Raw genomic sequence first — 21,429 nt, 5'->3', positions numbered from 1 at the left:
AGCGAAGCTTGGCCTACCCACTGGAGCCTGATCCCTCAAACATTTGCCAAGCGAAGCTTGGCCTACCCGCTGGAGCCTGATTCCTCAAACATTTGCCATGCGAAGCTTGGCCTACCCGCTGGAGCCTGATCCCTCAAACATTTGCCAAGCGAAGCTTGGCCTACCCGCTGGAGCCTGATCCCTCAAACATTTGCCAAGCGAAGCTTGGCTTACCCGCTGGAGCCTGATTCCTCAAACATTTGCCAAGCGAAGCTTGGCCTACCCGCTGGAGCCTGATTCCTCAAACATTTGCCAAGCGAAGCTTGGCCTACCCGCTTGAGCCTGATCCCTCAAACATTTGCCAAGCGAAGCTTGGCTTACCCGCTGGAGCTTGATCCCTCAAACATTAGCCAAGCGAAGCTTGGCCTACCCGCTGGAGCCTGATCCCTCAAACATTAGCCAAGCGAAGCTTGGCCTACCCGCTGGAGCCTGATCCCTCAAACATTAGCCAAGCGAAGCTTGGCCTACCCGCTGGAGCCTGATTCCTCAAACATGTGCCAAGCGAAGCTTGGCCTACCCGCTGGAGCTTGATCCCTCAAACATTAGCCAAGCGAAGCTTGGCCTACCCGCTGGAGCCTGATCCCTCAAACATTAGCCAAGCGAAGCTTGGCCTACCCGCTGGAGCCTGATTCCTCAAACATGTGCCAAGCGAAGCTTGGCCTACCCGCTGGAGCTTGATCCCTCAAACATTAGCCAAGCGAAGCTTGGCCTACCCGCTGGAGCCTGATCCCTCAAACATTAGCCAAGCGAAGCTTGGCCTACTCGCTGGAGCCTGATCCCTCAAACATTAGCCAAGCGAAGCTTCGCCTACCCGCTGGAGCTTGATCCCTCAAACATTAGCCAAGCGAAGCTTGGCCTACTCGCTGGAGCCTGATCCCAAAAAAACTTTAGCCAAGCGAAGCTTGGCCTACCCGCTGGAGCTTGATCCCTCAAACATTAGCCAAGCGAAGCTTGGCCTACCCGCTGGAGCTTGATCCCTCAAACATTTGCCAAGCGAAGCTTGGCCTATCCGCGAGACTTTCTATGGACGGTGTGAATATATCCGCATTGGGTTTCTACCCGATACACTAGTTTTAGCCAAATTTCGTCGATTTTGGTCAATTTTTTGGTCGATTTTTGTAGTTTCTGGCCAAATTTTGCCAATTTTACTCGATTTTGACCACATTTTGTCAGGTTTTATTCAACTTTGTGATTTTTAGGCCAATTTTTGACATTTTTTTTATCAAATTTTGTGATTTTTTACTAAATTCCTTCATTTCCATCCTCATTACAGCCTCTCTACCCTCATATTACTCTCAATCATCACAACATCATCATCAACAGCCATAAATTGCACCTACAAAGTTGAATACTTTCTCCCAGTTGGCTTCAAATACACCTGCGATGTCCACAACAACCCCAACATCGACTCAGCCCAAAAATCCCAAATTTTATCAATTTCCGGCTCACATTTGCCACAAAATTCAGACACCGATGAGCTTTACTTCTACGCAAAGGAAAAATTAATTAAAAATTTCCCAAAAAATCTCGAAAAATTCTTCACAAATTTGACTGGAATTGTCATCGTGTCGAGTCAGCTGCAGGAAGTCCATCAAAATGACCTGAAATTTTATGAAAATTTGACTTATTTGACACTTTATGACAATGACATTGAGGTCCTCGAGCCTGGACTGTTCAAATACAACAACAACTTGCAATACATCGATTTGGATCAAAATAAAATTATCAAAATTGGAACTGCTGTTTTTGATGGTTTGGACAGGCTGCACACGCTGGATTTGAGGAATAATGGATGTGTCAATTTGAGGGCTGAAAAGTGTTTAAATGCTGTGCTGGATGTTGTGGAGAAGGCTGAGGAATTGTGTGGATTTGTGGAAGGAAGTACGACAGAGGAACCAGAGGATGGAGACCAGGAAGTGGATTTTGAGGTTAGGAATTCAGGGCAAATTGAGATTCCAAGTGAAGCTGATAGTGAAATTTCGGATATTTTGACAAAAAGTGAGGAAAATGTGGAAAAACTTGGGAAAAATCGGGCAAATTCTGAAAAAAATCAAAAAAATTTTGAGAAAAATCAAGAAAATTTCGGAAAAAATCAGGAAAATTTTGGAAAAAATCAAGAAAATATTGGGAAAAATGAGGAAAATCAAGTGAAAAATTTGACCAACTTTGGTGACTTTATTGAGGATCTGGAGGCAATTTTGGTGGACTTGGTTGAGAAATTGGATCAAAAAATGTCGGAAAATGATGAAAAATTTGTTAATTTAAGTGATGAAGTGAAGGAATTGGGGGAAAATTTGGGAAGATTTAATGAAAATTTAAGATATTTTGGTGGAAATTTGACAAATTTTGATGGAAAATTGGAAAATTTTGATGGAAAACTGGCAATTTTTGGACAGAATTTGATAAATTTTGATAGAAATTTTGCCAATTTGTCAATTTTGAGTGAAAATTTGGTAAAATTTGATGAAAAATTGATGAATTTTGATGGAAAATTGTCGGATTTTGGTGGAATTTTCACAAATTTTAGTGGGAATTTGACAAAATTTAGTGAAAATTTGCCTAATTTTGGTGAAAATTCTCACAATTGGTCGATTTTTAATGAAAATTTAATGAAATTTGGCGGAAAAATGCTAAAAATTGAAGGAAAATTGTCAAATTTTGGACAAAATTTCACAAATTTAGAAGAAAATCTAGCAAATTTTAGTGAAAAAGTTGACAATTTAGGAGAAAATATTGAAAAATTGTCAGAAAACGTCAAAGTTTTCGACATAAAAATTCAAAAAGTTGACGACAAAATTCAAATTTTTGTCCAAAAGCTGTCAATTTTTGACTCAAAACTCTCAGATTTAGAGGAAAATTCCTTAAATTTCGATGAAAAATTGACAATTTCCAATGACCAATTGGCTAACATTGACAACAAATTGCTAGATTTTGTCATTAAATTCCTCCATTTTGACTTAAAATTGTCAAATTTGAGTGACAATATCAACAATTTCAAAGAAAATTTCAGTCAAATTGATGAAAAATTGAGGAAAAATGAAAAACATTTAACAAAAATTGACAAATTTTCATCAAATTTCGAACATAAAATTGCACATTTCGGTCAAAAATTGGCAAAATTTGACTCAAAATTGACTAAAATTGAAGAAAATTTGTCAAAATTTGGCATTTTTGAGGAAAATTTGAAGAATTTAGAGTCAAAAGTGTTAAATTTTGATGGAAAAATGACAAAATTTGATGAAAAATTGACAGATTTTGATGAAAAATTGCTAAAATTTGATGGAAAATTGGAAAATTTTGACGAAAATTTCGAAATTTCCCCAAAAATTGACAAATTTCTCTCAAAAAATGACGAAATTCTGTCAATTTTCACTCACAATTTCACAATTTTCCACCAAAATTTCCTCGAATTATCCGAAAAAGTCCAAAAAGTCATCACAAAATCCCCCCCAAAATCCCCACTCCCCAAAAAGTCCCCCGAAAACCCCTCCAAAATCGACACAAAATTCACAAATTTCGACACCAAACTCACATCAATCCACACTCAAATCACATCCATGTCCAACAAACTCGAAGTCCACGACGAGAATCTCGATCAACTCAAGTCACACTCATACCTAAAGCTATCCAAAATAGTCGACAAATTTGACATCATGAGGTACAAAATTCTATCATCAGTCGATGCCAAAATTGCAGACCTCGAAAAGAGAATGATCGGAAAAATTGAGGAAATTTTCGAGCAAAAAATGGAAAAGATTTTGAGTGTTTTGAGGGATGGGGACTAAGATGGGGACTTACCAGGAATTAATGGGACTGAGCACTAACGACATAAGACATAAGAGGTATCAAGCATATTTCCGTCCTCAAAAACCCCAAAATTCTAAATATAAACACCAAAAATTAAATAAAAACACATAATTTTCCATCAAAATTCCAACTTTTTTTTTCCTTCTCAAAAATTCATAAAATTTTCTTTAATTTTTACCTTCAAGCATCGAAACCACGGCAACAAAAGTCAGTTACCGGAAAGCAAAAAAAAAAACTTTTTAATTAGTTTTAAGTTGGTCTGATGATTTTTTTTTTTTTGAACTGTTGCAAAAATGTGGGCTAAGTTTGAATTTATAATGAATGCAGCAAAAAGGTAATAAGAATGAAGTAAATGGTGTAAAAATATGCAACAGAAGAGTTTGTTGAGAATTTTAGCAATTTAATGGAGTGCTGGTGTTGGTGGGGTAAAGTTGGGGTTATTTTGTCTTGATGTCTAAATCCATATTGGGGTCTTGAGGGTTATTGGGTCATTTTTGGGGGATTTTTGGTAATTTTTGGATTGAAAAATGCAACAAAATTGTCAATATTGCGTATCAAGGAGGGGTAGGGGCTATATAGACTGGGGTTGTGGGTTATTCTAGGACTTTTGGGTCAAAAAGATGGTTTGAAGCTTGACTAAACCATTTAGAATCATATTCAAGTGATTTATGGCTTATAGATGGACTTTTAGGGGTTTAATCCACTTCAGAATTTGTTCCTGGGGTCAGAGGAACTAGAGGATTATCCAGAAGGCTGAGAATGAAGTCAGGGTAGAGTTCGACATCCACTCTGTCCCCAATTCACCCAAACATTCCAACCCACTCCATCCAACCCTTTCATCAAATTCCAAAAAAATGCGCTTCCTTCACAATACTCACTCACTTAACGCATTTCAAACTTGTAATAAGCTTCCTCGTTATTTCACAAAAATGGATCAAGTTATTCCCGAGAAGAAAGAAGACGAAGAAGTTTTGTTTGAGAAAACTTTTGTCGCTAATTTATGAATAAAAAGTTTGAATGAAATATTAAATTGATGTAATTACCTTGTCGACAATCGAGTTGGAAAAAAGTGGTTTTTGTGGGGTGATGGAAATGGAGAAAGCTTGAGTTCAAGTTGAGTGCGACTTGATGTCAACTTGATCACCTGAAAATGATCTTGTTTGAACTGCCAAAATAAATATGGCGAGCAAATGTTGCACTGCCATAATAATATGGCGAGCAACTGTTGCACTGCCATAATTATATGGCGAGCAACTGTTGTCCTACAAAATAATAATGCGAGCAACAGTTGCTCAGGGTTAACTTTATTTAAACCGTTGCCCTCCTTATTCACATTGACTCCAACCCTGCCCAGTTGCTGTCACTGCTTAATACCCAATGCAACGTAATAAACACCAAGCATCACAAGCAAATGAAACCATTATGCAAAATTGAATAAGAAATGCAAGCATTTTCAGTAAATTTATTGCAAACAGTTGCCAGTTATGGATTTCAGTATGAATTATGACATTTTTGCTTTAAATTATTTTTGACTGGAGCTTTGAGCATTTGAGAATTCAGAAATGATAAAGTTTTTTTTTGGTTTATTTGGTTGTATTGTAGTGAATTTTTGGTTGCCTTTTTGCAGCATGTGTTGTTTATTTAGTAGAGAAAATGAGATTTTATTTCCAGCATTTAGTATGACAGATTGAAAAATTTGAGGTTATAAGATGAAAAATGGAGAATTGGGAATTTTTCATTAAAAAAGTTGTATTGTTACAGTTGCAAATTTTATTTTGTATTTGGTTTAAATAAAGTTGACCCAGAGAAATATATGCCGTGCAACTTTGGCAATACAACAGTTTCTCGCCATATTTTTTTTGTGATACAACAGTTGCTTGCCATATTATTATGGCAATACAACAGTTGCTTGCCATATTATCATGGCAATACAACAGTTGCTCACCATATTATTATGGCAATGCAACAGTTGCTCGCCATATTATTATGGCAACACAACAGTTGCTCTCCATATTTTTTACAGCACAACAGTTGCTCGCCATATTATTTTGCTAATCAATACATTTTCTATTCCCACTGCAACAGTTGCTAACCACAAAAAATAATTCCCAATCAGCACAGCTGCGTGCCTTAAAGTAATGTCTCTTACAAAAAATGAAACCTTTTATTTTAAGACACGAATAAAAAGCAAAGAACAAAAGGAATCCAAATACAAAAGAAATGAGAAAGAAGGGAAAAAAATTGAAGCAAAAAAATGCCATTCCAACAGGTTTCAGATGTTCAACAGCTCATAAAATCGAATTGTTATCATTAATTCGGTAATGATCATTGATATGATGTGGGTGTAAATCCACAAAAGTGAGCTAAATTTTGATTCCTTTTTTTGCTTACTGTAGACAGTTAATGGCTTTTTGGGGAATATGGTGTGAATTTGAGGAGATGGGGGGTTTGAGGGGATAAAGGGGAAGGATGAGGGGTGTAAACAGACAATCTGTGAATTTTTTGAGGTTATTCCATACTAAAATCATCACATTTACTCCATAAAATCCCATAAATAATTCAAAATTTAATATTATCCACAATCCACTTAAACATAATCTCCTCAACCCCCAACCCCAACACAAATCCACAAAATTGCCCCCCAAATATGATAAAACGACTTTTCGAGTTTATTAAATGCAAATTTTTATTCTTTTTTATGCAAATCTGTGCCAAGAAAACTGAATCGTCTTCGCCCTTATCTTCATAAATTTTCCTCATTTTCCTCTTAGACTTTTTCCACCATTGTGCACATGAAACGGAAGTGATTTAAATTCAAAATGAAAAAGTTCTATGAAGGAAAATGAAGGAATTTCTTCATTAACAATGGCCATTAATTTTGATCTCAATTTAAGTGAAAATTATGATGAGATTATTGTATCCAACTGTGTTTGGGGATGGACAAGAGTGTAGTAAGGGTGGACGGAGAGATTAACACTGCCAAAATAATATGGCGAGCAACTGTTGTACTACAAAAAACATGGCGAGCAACTGTTGTACTGCCAAAATAATATGGCGAGTAACTGTTGTACTGCCATAATAATATGGCGAGCAACTGTTTTACTGCCAGAATAATATGGCGAGCAACTGTTGTACTGCCAGAATAATATGGCGAGCAACTGTTGTACTGCCATAATAATATGGCGAGCAACTGTTGTACTGCCATAATAATATGGCGAGCAACTGTTGTACTGCCAGAATAATATGGCGAGCAACTGTTGCACTACAAAATAATATTCTTCACTCCCTTGACTGAATCCCTGGGGTTGAATGTTCTCGTGCATTTAATATGCAAATTTTGAGGTTATTTTTAAATTATTTACATATCATCTTGTAAAAATGCATAAAATCCACTAAAAAAGCAGCACAAAAACCAAATTTCACGACTCTTGCATCTCAATTTAAATTTTAAAATCGAATTTTTTTGCTGTTGTGCATTCACAAAAAATGCAAGCTGAGACAACAATAATGATTATGTCCTAGCAGCAATTCTCTTTTGTTGCACAAAACCCCAACTTTTATTATTCTTGGCTACATTGGGGATTAATTGAATGATTGTGTACGGGATAATGAGGTATAATGTCATGCAAATTGACTTTTGTTTGTTGAACTGTTCGTTGTGGTTGGCTGGTTGACATTTTGAGTTGGATTGAGGGAGTTTGGGTTATGTTGCTGGGGTTGATGTCCAGTTGGGTCGTTTTGATGCACTTTAGGTCAATTTTTGCTCAGTTTGACTATGGTTGGGTTATTTTGAGTCATTTTGACCTGCCGAATACCAGACTATCCCCTTCAACTCCCCCATCCCATCCAATCTCCCCTTTGAATCCCACAAAATGCGCTTTATGCCCACCCCTACCCAAAATACCATTTTTTACTTGAAAATGTCCCAAGTTACTTTAAAAAAAAGTCTTTTCTTCTTCATCTTCATTCACGATTCCATACAGCATCGTTTGTAGCATTTGATTATTTTTCCTGCTTGCTTTTCTCATTTCCTTTACGTTCCTTTACTTTCCATCCCATTTAATTTTAATTATGTTGCTTTTCTCTCTTGCGTAGTCACTTTTTTTTGTTGTTATTTTTGTTGTACTAGAATGTATTTAATCTACTTTTATTGCATTTTATGGCAGTTGTGCATAATGAAAGACGGTGCTGCGGATAGAAAATAAAGAACAAAAAAAAAACAATGGTTTTGAATGCATTTTTAGTATAAAAATGAAGCTTGGGAGATTAAATGAAGGTAGATGATGTTGTTAAAGTGTTGCTGACCCGAGCAACATGGCATTAAATGTGATATGTATTAAGTGGTTTCAATGTTGCAGCTATAAAGTCACAATTTTGTATTAAAGTAGCTTCAATGCTGCTTTCATGTCGCAGTCATGTGGTCTTCAATGTTGCTGTCATGTGGTCTTTAGTGTTGCTGTCATGTGGTCTTGAATGTTGCTGTCATGTTGTCTTCAATATGGCTGTCATGTGGCTTCAATATTGCATTTTAGAAGCTTAAAAGTTGTAGTCATGTAGCTTTTATGTTGCAGTCATGTTGCACTGATGTCACACAGATGTTGCTCTAATGTTGCAGTCGACACAATTTTTAAAATTAAATTGTGTAGCTCGGGAAAGTTATTAAAGTCTTTTAAAAAGTAATTGTTATAAGGTGTTGCAGAATAAATAGGTTCAGTCAATCTGATCTGCAGAGACAGTATGAAGATTAAATTGTAAATGAAACAAGTTTGTAAATTCCAACAAAAAATTCATCGTCCAAAGATATTCACAATTTTGCATAGCAACGAAAAGACACGTACGCACCAGCACCAAAAAAAGGTAATCAAATGGAAAAAGGAAGCGGACCGAAAATTAGAATTTGAATAAATTTAGCCATTTTCACCATACGGTGGACATCCATTCATCCACAGTCGACTATAAGCTGAGATTCCTTTAAGTAAATAATCAAGTCAATCATAATGGATATTTGAAAAAGCTATGAAGGAACTAACAAAAAAGTGAGAAAAAGGGACGAAAAATTATTGAGAGGTCAACGTGTCAGGAACATGAGGAGATGGAGACGTACTTGAAGATTAAAATGACTTTTTTTTTCGAGGGATTTATGTGAAATGAATTTGAAATTAAGTGATTTGGATTTGATGAGAAATTTGTGATTTTTGATTCAGTTCTTGGGATTTGGGTTCATTGGACTCTGACCGAATATTGGCGGAAATTTGACTAAAATTCATCAGAAATTCATGCAAAAATCGGACGAAATCAATATCAAGTTCAGCTGAAGTATGACAAAGTTTGACCGAAATCAGCCGAAATTTGACGGAAGTTTAGCCGAAGTTGGTCCGAAGTTAACCTGAAGTTGGCCCGAAATCCATCCGAAGTTTGACGAAAATCAATCAGAAATTCGGAAAAATTGACCAAAATCTGACTAAATTACGATGAAACTCCGTTAAAATTCCGTCCGAAATTCAGCCAAATTCCACCCAATCCCACCAACCCCACCCCAATCCCATTGACATTAAGTCTCAATTTTACAGCATTTTCCCTTTTTTCCTTAAACCTTTTCTTTGTCAACATTTTTTATGAACTCAACAAAAATGACAATAAAAATTTCCCCTTTTTTTTAAAGGTTAAAAAAGGAAACAAAAAGAAAAGTTTTAATAAAGATGCAAATTTAGTGTCAGATTGAAGGAACAGCTTCTATTATTTGAAATTTCTTCTTTTTACATACTTTTACGTTATTAAAAAATAAGAAACTGGGTTGGCTGTTTTTATAACCTTGCAAGCTGTAATGACTACAATGATGTAGTAATTTTATGGTTATGGGCTGCTTAATTGCTGTGACTGACCCGAATAGCACAAGATGGTTAATCGATCCAAACTTTGGCACTATGCTGGCGTGACTCTGGCTTTGTACTGGATTCGATTTTTGGAAATGAATTCTTAAATTGGATTCCAGTGGGTTTAAACTTCAAATTAGCGTCCTGCCAACTCTGTTCGCTATCACGCCAGTATGAAGTTGTCACGGGTTTGATGATCTACCCATCTCAAAGCCCTTCACTGGTTCGTAAGCTTCTGACTAGTGGGATGACTTTAAAATGCACCAAACATCTATAAACTCCTTTAAATCTTAATATGTAATTAAATAACCATCGTCATAAATCTTATCACACTTTATATGGAAAGTAACTCCCAAATTTCTCCCGAAATCCACTTAGTTATCATATTAAAACTCCCTATTTATTGCTTAAATCCTCAATAGACAAGACATTCGATAATGACATTTTTTTATAATTTTCTTGGTAAATTTTTGTTATCAAAAAATTCAATTAAAATTCATTTTTCAGCACTCAATTTAGTCTTTAATCAAATTTATAACAATAAGCAATGAATTTTATATCAATTTGTCTCATTTTGTGTTTAATATGTTCATTTACGGAAGCTGTTGACAGAACAGTACGGATTGTCAATGGAACAGATGCAACAATTGAAGAATTTTCATTTTTGGTTGGTAATTTTGATTCAATTTTAATGATTTTTGAGAGCTAGGAGTTGACTTGGAGTTGGGTTGACTTGAATCGAGTTTAAGAGTCGAAATACGAGTCAACTTCTAGTTCTGTGACCGGTTTCTTAGCCTACCTGGGATATTCTACTCTACCCTCTGTCCAGGACATCCAATTCTATTATCTGTGGATATAAAATGCTATTCTAACCTACATCACCTACCCCACTACTCCTTCAGCTCAAGAGTACTTAGGACAGGATGGAGTGGAGTAACCTAGGTTAGCCCTGCCCACTCGAGTAGAATATCCCGGATAAGCTAAGAAACCAGCCTCTGATAATTCTCATATTAATCTAAAAGGTGTCTGTAAGGACAATTAATGGCCATGCTTGTGCAGGGACGATTATTAATGAGTGGTGGATCCTTACAGTGAGTATTAACCTGCTTTAAATACCCCGAATCCATTTACGACTCTTTAAAAAATGTGGAATCTGGCAAGACTCTAAATCCATCAATAACCTCAAATCAGGGAGCAAACTGCATAAAAGATGAGCCAATAGCAGACTTGACCATCCTCCATTCATCAACATACCTAAGGTCAACAGGTCCAAACATAATTCAAGCTGAAAAGTATATCATACATGAAGGATTCAATGCCAGCAACACATTTATTCATGACATTGCTGTCATTAAGTTAAAGTCACCGATGCAGATTAAATTATTTGATTTCAAAGTGAAGTTGGCTGTGAAAGGAGCTTTATACACGACGGGAAAGCCTGCTGTATTTGCTGGTTGGGGTAAAAACTCAGTAAGTAATTAGAAGTCATATGAATTTGGGGTGTATTAAGGGTTAGGACCAATGCCGAAATCAGGACCGAGACCGAGAATAAGTCAGAAACCGAAGCTGTCAGGACTTTGGATGTTCGAACTAAAACGGCTCTTCTATTGGAATCCAGACTTCAGACTTGCAGTCCCTTCAAACCCTAATTAACCAATTCTTCCACAGACATATGGAGACTTAACTACAACCCTACAAAAAGTAGACTTCCAACTATATTCAGCTAATGATTGCACCCCAATAATGAATGCAAAAGTACATCCAACACAAATTTGTGCTGGTCCAATTGGAGGAAATTCTCGAGTTTGTAAAGATAAGTATTTTTAGATTCTGATGATGGGTTGCTCGGGATTTTTGCATGCAATTCCTCCATTTTAGATACACAGACCTGTTTCAGGCTGTACCTTACAGTTCGTCCATGGCTGCAGGCCTCAGTTTCTTGTCTCAAAGCCTCCGTTCCTTGTCCACATAGCTTCAATTTTAAATCAATTCTAATAATCTATTATCAATTTTCACGAGATGGAGGCGGTGCACTTCTGGTCAATGGCGTCAACATCGCATCATCATCATGGATGTACTCAATATGCTTACAGCCACCTTATGTATCAGTTTTTACACAAATTGGACCTTATATTGACTGGATTCGAGAGAAAACTGGCGTCAGTTTGGGATTGAATATGTTTTTGAGCTTATGATGCAGGAGATGATTGAGGATTGAGTTTGTAGGGATGTGAACTGTGGATCAATAAAGAAGGATTTTTTTGAGAATTTCTTGTGAAATAATTGTGTTTTGGAATTGTGTTGAGCAGCTTAGCAGGAATTAGTGTCTTATATGAGTGTACAGGCCTATTTAAGCGTATCCTGCCTAAACTACTCCGCCTTCATTCCGTGTGTACGTAGGATTAGGTGGAATGGAGGAGCATAGGATAGCTTTGACTATCTGAAGAGGATAGAATGTCCCTGGAAGAAAGGATGTCCGTGGAAGTCCAAGAAACCGGTTCCAGTGACTAACCATGGTTCATAATTGAGCAATACAGCTAACAAACTAAGTGAAGAAGCGAAGAAGGAGCATAGCTGGAATAGAGGTCATTGGAAGCTTAGAGAGTCACCCTTGGATACTCCCTTATACCTAAACCAATTTATACCAGTTCTGATACATCCATAAAATCACCAAAATATATCAAAACCCAGCTAATCTAATCAAACCTTAAAGGTGATTCCCAAAAAAACACCAGAAAAAAATACAAAATTAAGAATAATAAAAATTTATATTTTCATTGCCATAATCCTCAATAGATAAGAACAGACATTAATCACCTTTATAGCTTTATTAACAATATACACGCAATTATTTGAAGACGATCAGTCAGTAGTTGATAAATTTTCAGTCATTTTTTGAGATAAATTCATAAAAAATCATCAAAATTCCCCAACTGTCCCTCACAATAGCTTACAATGTTCAACAAATTCATGAAAAAAATTTTAACTTAATTTTCTCACAAGTTTATTCATGTTTTTTAGGTCTCTGTTCCTCTGTGCTGCATATAATTAGCATTAATTTAATATTTATGAAGAAAATTTGTTCATATTTGCATGCAGCTTAACTTGCGAGTCGAGTAGATTAACAAATTATAACCGACAATTGCATTTGTGGCCAGAATTGTAAATAACACAACGTGAAATATGCTCAACTGTTGGTTCCGACTGAGGAGGATGAAAGTGTGGAATTTTACTGTTTTGTGGCTTTTTGGAGGTTATAACGGATTTTGAGGTTAGGATCCCAAAAAAGCTTGACAAAATTTTGAGGTTAGAATCCAAAAAAAGCTGTCTATTTTTGAGGTTAGAATCCAAAAAACCATCAAATTTTGAGGTTAGAATCCAAAAAAAGCTGTCTATTTTTGAGGTTAGAATTTTAAAAAGCTTGGCAAAATTTTGAGGTTAGAATCCAAAAAAGTTGTCAATTTTTGAGGTTAGAATTCAAAAAAGCTCTCAAATTTTGAGGTTAAAATCCAAAAAAAATTTCAATTTTTGAGGTTAAAATTATTTTGAGGTTATTGTCCATAACATAACCTTAAAATATGAAATATTATAGATTCGATAAGTATCAACAATAAATAAAATGCCAAATAAATCAATAATGTTAAGTTGTAAAACTCCAATTTTTGGGTGCCATTTTCACAATTTCTCATAATTTTCAGTTCCTTAAAAAAAAGCACCAGAATGAGTTCAGCAAGAGCAAATAAACATAAATTTTAAAAATTTATTTCAAAGATTTCTCGAAAAAATTGTTTTTGTTTTTATTTTTATTGTATTTCGAGCAGCACAAGCAGCACAAATTCAGCAGTGGGAAAATGTAAAGGAAGTAAAAAAAGGGAAAGAAAGACAGCATAAACAATAAAGTACTGTACAGCATATGGATGTGATAACCTTATGAAATATTGCATGCAATTTTCTCCTACATTTCCCATGCTTACGCTTGTACTTCCTTTACAAATCACGACTGGATGATGATTGCAAAGTTTATTGTCTTAAATCTACAGCTTTTATGCTGTTATGTAGAGCATACACTGATTTTATTATGGATTATGTTGATCTTTATCAGATTTACTTCCACTTTTCCTTTCATTTTCAATTCTAACCTCAAAAAAGGAGCTTTTTTGGATTCTAACCTCAAAATTTAAAAGCTTTTTTGGATTCTAACCTTAAAATTTGAAAGCTTTTTTGGATTCTAACCTCAAAATTTGAGAGATTTTTGGATTTTAACCTCAAAAACTGAACTTTTTTGCATTCTAACCTCAAAATTTGAGAGCTTTTTTGGATTCTAACCTCAAAATTTTGCCAGTCTTTTTTGGATTTTAACCTCAAAATAATGCCAAGCTTTTTTGGTTTCTAACCTCAAAAATGAACTTTTTCTGCATTCTAACCTCAAATTTTCAAAACTTTCTTCACCATAACCTCAAAATTCCCACTTGCAAATTGTCACATCCTCATTACTCCAATCCCCCCTACTCGTAACAAGCAAACGAAACAGAGAAATGAAAATAAACAGTAAAAATTAAACAAACCAAGCAATGCGTTAAATCCAGCCATTTCCGCATTTTCTCATTTTCACTGAATTTTAATTTTTAATTAAAAGTTTTTTAAAATTTGCATTTCAGCTCTGATTTACTGATGTTAATTATAATTTTTAATTGACTCAATTCTTCATTCACATCAACGTAAATAATTTCGACTGATTTTCCTTAAATAAATAGGCAACTTTGAGGTTGTGTTAATTGAAAATAAAAAAAAAAATTGTTGATTTTTGAGGTTATAAAAATGAATTTTGAGGTTATGTTGGGTAAATCTTGACAGAAGTAATTAAAAGTATTCGATATTTTGTGATTTATTTACATGTAAATTGTCATTATTCAATAATATGGTCATTGAGTTGAAGCAATCCTATATCCACCTGGAAGTTCAGTCAATCTTATATCCACCTGGAAGTCCCATCAACTCTTTATCAATTCCATTTCTACCTAAAAACACAATCACCATACCTTATTTTGGAAACTTGGAAAATTAGTCAATATCCCTTATCCACCTGGAAGTTGTTCAATCCTATATCCACCTGGAAGTTTTTTTAGGTTATTTGAAATTTTTATGTCAAAATTTGAAGTTAACTTGAAGTCTTATTGAAATTCAACTGTTAAATTGATCAAAAATTGGATCTCAACTTCCAGGTGTAAAGGGGCTCGATTACTTAATACCTAGAGCAGGGTGAGAGATAAGGAAGCGTGAGACTTGGAGTATTAATCATCATAACCACATAAATTCTAATCCTTCACATTTATACCCAACAAAAAAATTTTCCCTATTTTTATTTTCCACATTAAAGCCTCATTTAAGGCCTTTATTTTTACAGCGTCATTGTCTCAAACATTTCAAAAATATAAAAGTATATATCGCTCAATCGCCAAAAGCACTTTGTGAGCTTCTTGAAAACGACTCTCATAAAAAATACAGTAAAGAAAAGGAAGAAAAATTGTCACAGTTAAAATGCAATCAAAGACTTTTTTTTTTTATTTTATGTGCGACACTTAACGTAAATACGATGAAATGAGAATTTAAAGTGAGTTTGAATGCTGTTTGCTGTGTGATGGGTGGGATGTGGAGAGATGTATGGGAACTTGAGGAGTTTGAACTTCTAAAATTGAGGTTATGGTGAAAAAGTATTTTGAGGTTATGTTGATGAGCGATCAGGGCGATGACTTAATGCAATTTCATATCCACCTGGAAGATTGGTCAATAACCATATCCACCTGGAAGATTGGTCAATCCCATATCCACCTGGAAGTTTGATCAATTCCAAGCCCTCCTGAAAGTTCAATCAATCCCATATCCATCTGGAAGTTTGGTCAATCCCAAGCCCATTTGAAGGTTCAATCAGTCCCATATCCACCTGGAAGTTTGGTCAATCCCAAGCCCATTTGAAGGTTCAATCAATCCCATATCCACCTGGAAGTTTGGTCAATCCCAAGCCCATTTGAAGGTTCAATCAATCCCATATCCACCTGGAAGTTCAATCAATCCCATATCCACCTGAAACTTCAATCAATCCCATATCCACCTGGAAGTTTGGTCAATCCCAAGCTCAACTGAAAGTTGCATCAATTCCCATACCCACCTGGAAGTTCAATCACTACCCCCATTCCCACCTGGAAGTTGCATCCCCATCAAAATCACCAAACAAACCCGGCTGCATATATATCAATACAAAATCTCCTCATATTCACACTTGAAGTGCTCTTTTATTTCTTTTGATGTCACGAAATGCATAAAAACGGAAGCTATTGGTGCTGCTTTTACAGCTTTATGCTGCTTCCTTTTTTTTTTATTCCACTTTGACAATTTATTTTTTCCTTCTTTTTTTCCTTTGAGTTCTTATTGAATCACTAGAAATGTTACGGATGGGTATATGATGAATGGAGGGGATTTGGAGAGGCTTGCTGTGGATGCTTGAACTTTAAATGTAGGAAGTGAAGCTGGATTTTGAGTAAATTGTACTAGATTTTTGAGAAAATTGTACTAGATTTTTTTGGAATTTTCTAGATTTTTGGTAAATTGTACTAGATTTTGAGGAAAATGTAATGGATTTTTAAGTGAATTGTACTAGAATTTTGAAAAAATTGTACTAGAATTTGTGGAAATTGTACTAGATTTTGAGTAAATTGTACTAAATTTTGAAGAAAATGTACTAGATTTTTAGAAAAATCGTACTAGATTTTGTCAATTTTGTACTAGATTTTTCCAAATGGTACTAGATTTTTCAAAATGTACTAGATTTTTTCTCTTCAAATTGCCCATTCCCATAAAAATTTCCTTAAATTGATTAAATTCTTCAAACTTAAATCACACTTAATCCTTACACTCTACATAATCCCTTAATATCTATCGACGGAGGATATTTGAACATTTTTATGCAAATATTTTCACAACAAATTATTCCATCGACAATTGAATGTCTGTGAATACTTCTTTTTTTTTATTGTTCTTAGAGTCTCTCTATCATGAAATTCATAGCTTGAAGCATCACTTCACATTAAATCAACATTCTTTTTTGTGTGTGAATATTTAAGTAAATTTCGTGGGAAAAATTGAGAAAGTTTTTTCGGATAGGTGAGTGTCTTTATGGGATTTTATGGCTTTAAATTCAGCATTAAGGATTGCGTCGGAAAGTTTAAAACTGATGAATCAAGTCGATTTGACTCAAGTTGACTTTACTCAAGTTGACTTGACTCAAGGTGACTTGACTCTGCTCTATGGCTTCAAGCTGACATGATTGCTCTGGGGATTTAAGCTGACTTGACTCTGTCCTGAGGCTTGCTTCAAGCTGACTTGACTTTGCCCTGAAGCTTTAAGCTGACTTGATTCAAGTTGACTTGACTCAAGCTGACTTGACTCAAGTTGACTTGATTGTGACAAAATTCCATATTTTTCCCATTCAAAATTGAATGCCTGATTTCAATACAATTCCAATAAAAAACCACTCAACATCCACTCGTACAATTCAACTAACTTAATTGCATTGACACTTGTCTGAACTACTACAGAACAGCACTCACAGTCAATAACACTATGAATAATAAAAAAAAAAGTCAATTAATTTTATCGCATATTTCATCAATTTTTTCCCACACTTTTTTTTTAATTTATTCATTCAACTTTTTTTATGAGTGTAATGTCGACTGCCACTCACAGACTTGGATTGGCATTATTTATTTGACATGTAAATGTATTGAAAATTGAAGCTTATTTGAGGTTATGTAAAAGTTTAAAGTTAACTCACCCAATTTTTATGGCAATTTTAAATCTGGAAAGATAGAAAAAATTGAAATTTTTGTTAGAATTTTTGGGAAGAATTTTTAACGGTTTTTTACAATTTGAATTAGGATTTTTAGGAATTAAAGGCTCTTAACCCTTAATTTAGTTCAGATTCCGGCAGGATTTTAAGAAAAAAAACTTATTTTTAATCTTTACTCTTTTTTTTATTTAACATAATTCTCAAAAAATCACAATTTAATATCTAAAAAAGTTCTCGAAAAATTATCAAAAAGCTCACAAAAAAGCTCAAAAAGCATCTAAAAAGTTTTTGAAAAATAATCAAAAAATCCTAAAAAGCTTTCAAAAAAGATCAGAAAAGCTCAAAATTTCTCAAAAAATCAACTGAATGTTCAAAAAAGCTCTCAAAAAGCTCAAAAAAGCTTTCAAAAACTTATCAAAAAATCATAATTTAATGTTCAAAAAAAACTCACAAAAATTCTCAAAAAGTTCACAAAAAACTTTCAAAAAACTCGCGAAAAATTCTCTAAAAATCACAATGTAATGACTTAAAAAGCTCTCAAAAAGCACACTTAAAAGCTCTCTCAAAAAGCTCTTTCAAAAGCTCATCCAATAGGTCTGTGTCTACAAAACATAGGCTCAAATAATTGTTGATGACTAGGCAATATTAAGTCATAATTGATAAAATGTGCAACATCGACAGTTGATGTGTCTAATTTTGAGGAACTTAAAGTTAAAATATCAAATTTTCCAGCATTAAATCCAGCAACAGCACGTCGATTCTTGCTTGCTTTACGACATCCAATGATGGGTGAAACGGAAGCGCCAATTTTATTTAATTTATATGCCAATAATTTGGCAATTTCATCTGTTGCTGTTAGAATGACTGTACGTGCTAAATGTCCTTGCTTCTCCTCAATATCCACTAAAATTCCAATTAAATCCTCATATTTGAGTGCTGGGAACTTGATGACTGTATAGAACCTTGGTCGTATTCTTATCTCCTCCATGCCTGCACTTCCTTGATGTTCCTTGATGTTGTTGTTGTAACTTGACTGTCAAACTTGATTCTGAATTATTTGGATGGACTTTTCAGGTCTTAAATATCAATTGAGATTCACAAAAAGTTTGCCGACTTTGTGGACATTTTGAGGAAAAAGTTTGGCACTTCCAGGTACACAATTACACGTCAAAAATATGTCCACAAATATTTTGAAACTTTTAACGACTTTTTTGGGGGATTTTTGGGCATTTTTGGGTATTTTTGGACATTTTTGGACATTTTTGGAAGTGAATTCTTGAAAGGTATTGAGGGGTATGGGGGATAAGGAGGGATAGAGAGGGGTAGGGAGGGGTATCCTATGTTTCTACACCCTATTCTGTCCTAGTTCCACTTGTAGTCCAACACTGCTTCCAATAACCCTCTGCACACCACATCCATCCATAATTCACCAATTCCACCTTCAATTTCACCTCAAAAAAGTCCATAAAATATTCAAATCCACCTCACAGTCATGTCATTCACATGACGTCATGCTCTACTTACGTTGAATTCCTTCACAATTCCTTAACATCCCTCAAATCAGCCATCAGAGCAGTTCCTTGAATGCACAGCCTGCGTAGCATTTAAATCTTCTTAAACAGGCATGCATCATTGCCTTTTATGGCACTTAATGTCGCACATGTGTGTTGGCACTTGCCAGGCAGGAATCAAAAAAAAAAAAAAGTTTGAAGCACTTCCAAAAGTCTTTTTGGAACTGAATTTCCAACTCAGTGAACATTCCACTCAATAAATTTCATTTTTATGCTGCTTATTTATGCTGCTTACTTTTTTTTCTTCTATCTGCTTATGCTGCATATGTATATCCATATCCTGTGCATTGTTGCTTTATCCCTTTGATCATCCTTGCTGCTTTTTGTTGCTGGATTTGTTGGAAATTTTCTTTAGTTTACTGCTTTTTTTTTGTGCATTTTTCATAATTAGGAATGGGTAATGGGGTTGGAATGGGGAGATGGGGAGATGGGAAGGTGAGCGTGGTTATTGTGGTTGGGAAAAGTCGGATTTGAGCGCGATTTTCTCAAAAAGTATTTAAAAATTCCAATTTTTAGTGCAATTTTCTCCTAAATTTTCAAATTTTGTCACAAATAGAGCGCGTTTTTCACCAAAAATTCACAATTTTGAGCGCAGTTTTCTCCAAAAATTCATAATTTGAGCGCGATTTTCTCCAAAAATTCACAATTTTGAGCGCGATTTTCTCCAAATTTTAACATTTTGAGCGCATTTTTCTCTAAAAATTCCCATTTCGAGCGCAGTTTTCTCCAAAATTTCAGATTTTTTTTGAATTTTCTCCAAAAATTTAAAATTTTGAGCGCGATTCTCGCGTATTTTCTCTGAAAGTATCGGAATTTAACGCGTTTTTCTCATAAAATCCAGAATTTTAAATTCTAAATCCTTAATCATGCCCATAAAAGCAGTTCCAACTCAATTTGAGTTATGTGGATCAATGATTAAAATTTACTACGCAACATGTGTTGCCGTGCAGCACCAAAAATGACAGCAACTGCTTCCCGTGTCTTGTTTACTGCGTAAATGTTAATGAAAATTTATATCCGGGAACTGTCGTGCTGGATATGAAATGAAAACAGATGAAAATGTGGAAAATGAGGAAAAATTTAATAAAGTCAATGTAAGGTGACATGACACGGATGGGATGTGCTGCTTGTGCCTTCATGTTTTTTGATGAATGTGACGGAATTGGAGCATGAAAATGTCATGAATGTGCTGCATGTGTTGGTGGAAATTCTTGGGAAATTGGGTCATGGCTGGGGGAATTTTGGGATTTTTAACCCCTAACCCCCCAATATCCCCCAATACCCCTCAAGAATTCACTTCCAAAAATTCCCAAAAATGCCCAAAAATGCCTAAAAATTCCCAAAAATCCCCAAAAATCCTCCAAAAATGTCGTTAAAAGTTTCAAAATATTTGTGGACATTTTTGACGTGGACATTTTTGACGTGGACATTTGTGTACCTGGAAGTGCCAAACTTTTTCCTCAAAATGTCCACAAAGTCGGCAAACTTTTTTGAGAATCTCAATTGATATTTAAGACCTGAAAAGTCCATCCAAATAATTCAGAATCAAGTTTGACAGTCAAGTTACAACAACAACATCAAGGAACATTAAGGAAGTGCAGGCATGGAGGACATAAGAGTACGACCGAGGTTCTATACAGTCATCAAGTTCCCGGCACTCAAATATGAGGATTTAATTGGAATTTTAGTGGATATTGAGGAGAAGCAAGGACATTTAGCACGTACAGTCATTCTAACAGCAACAGATGAAATTGCCAAATTATTGGCATATAAATTAAATAAAATTGGAGCTTCCGTTTCACCCATCATTGGATGTCGTAAAGCAAGCAAAAATCGACGTGCTGTTGCTGGATTTAATGCTGGAAAATTTGATATTTTAACTTTAAGTTCCTCAAAACTAGACACATCAACTGTCGATGTTGCACATTTTATCAATTATGACTTAATATTGCCTAGTCATCAACAATTATTTGAGCCTATGTTTTGTAGACACAGACCTATTGGATGAGCTTTTCAGAGAGCTTTTGGATTAGCTTTTCTGAGAGCTTTTTCGGGAGCTTTTAAGTGAGCTTTTTGAACATTAAATTGTGAATTTTTGAGAATTTTTTTGACTTTTTGAAAGCATTTTTGAGAGCTTCTTTATGAGCTTTTTTTTGGGCATTAAAATGAGATTTTTTGAAAATTTTTGAGTTTCTTAAGAGCTTTTTCGTAGCTTCTGATTTTTTTACACTAAATTTTGATTTTTTGATAATTTTTTGAGAGCTTTTAGTGAGCTTTTTTGAACATTAAATTGTGA

The 21,429-nt window shown here is 34.9% G+C and overlaps 1 protein-coding gene and 1 long non-coding RNA gene across 3 annotated transcripts in view; one reads left to right on the top strand and one right to left on the bottom strand.

Moving 5' to 3' along the window:
- The window catches only part of LOC139099844 (uncharacterized), a 95,411-nt gene that overhangs the window by 51,969 nt on the left and 22,013 nt on the right, over nucleotides 1-21,429 (bottom strand). Inside the window, exon 2 of the long non-coding RNA XR_011545369.1 lies at nucleotides 17,548-17,571. This is a non-coding gene — a long non-coding RNA (uncharacterized lncRNA). The remainder of the gene's footprint in view (nucleotides 1-17,547; nucleotides 17,572-21,429) is intronic.
- On the top strand, nucleotides 10,250-11,939 carry LOC139099879 (mite allergen Der p 3-like). Of its 2 annotated transcripts, none has more exons than XM_070652429.1 (5): nucleotides 10,250-10,386; nucleotides 10,742-10,810; nucleotides 10,911-11,189; nucleotides 11,388-11,532; nucleotides 11,736-11,939. In XM_070652429.1, the coding sequence occupies exons 1-5, from the start codon at nucleotides 10,267-10,269 to the stop codon at nucleotides 11,912-11,914; spliced, it is 792 nt and encodes a 263-aa protein (XP_070508530.1). In that variant the 5' UTR covers nucleotides 10,250-10,266; the 3' UTR covers nucleotides 11,915-11,939. The 2 variants fall into 2 exon arrangements, with proteins under 2 accessions (XP_070508530.1, XP_070508531.1); XM_070652430.1 differs by having other exon boundaries at nucleotides 10,304-10,390.

The sequence above is a fragment of the Chironomus tepperi genome, unplaced genomic scaffold (genome assembly GCF_022539635.2).
Source record: "Chironomus tepperi strain 1889 unplaced genomic scaffold, CSIRO-AGI_Ctep_v1 contig_486, whole genome shotgun sequence".
Lineage (NCBI taxonomy): Eukaryota > Metazoa > Arthropoda > Insecta > Diptera > Chironomidae > Chironomus > Chironomus tepperi.
This window is presented reverse-complemented; position numbering and strand designations above follow the sequence as displayed.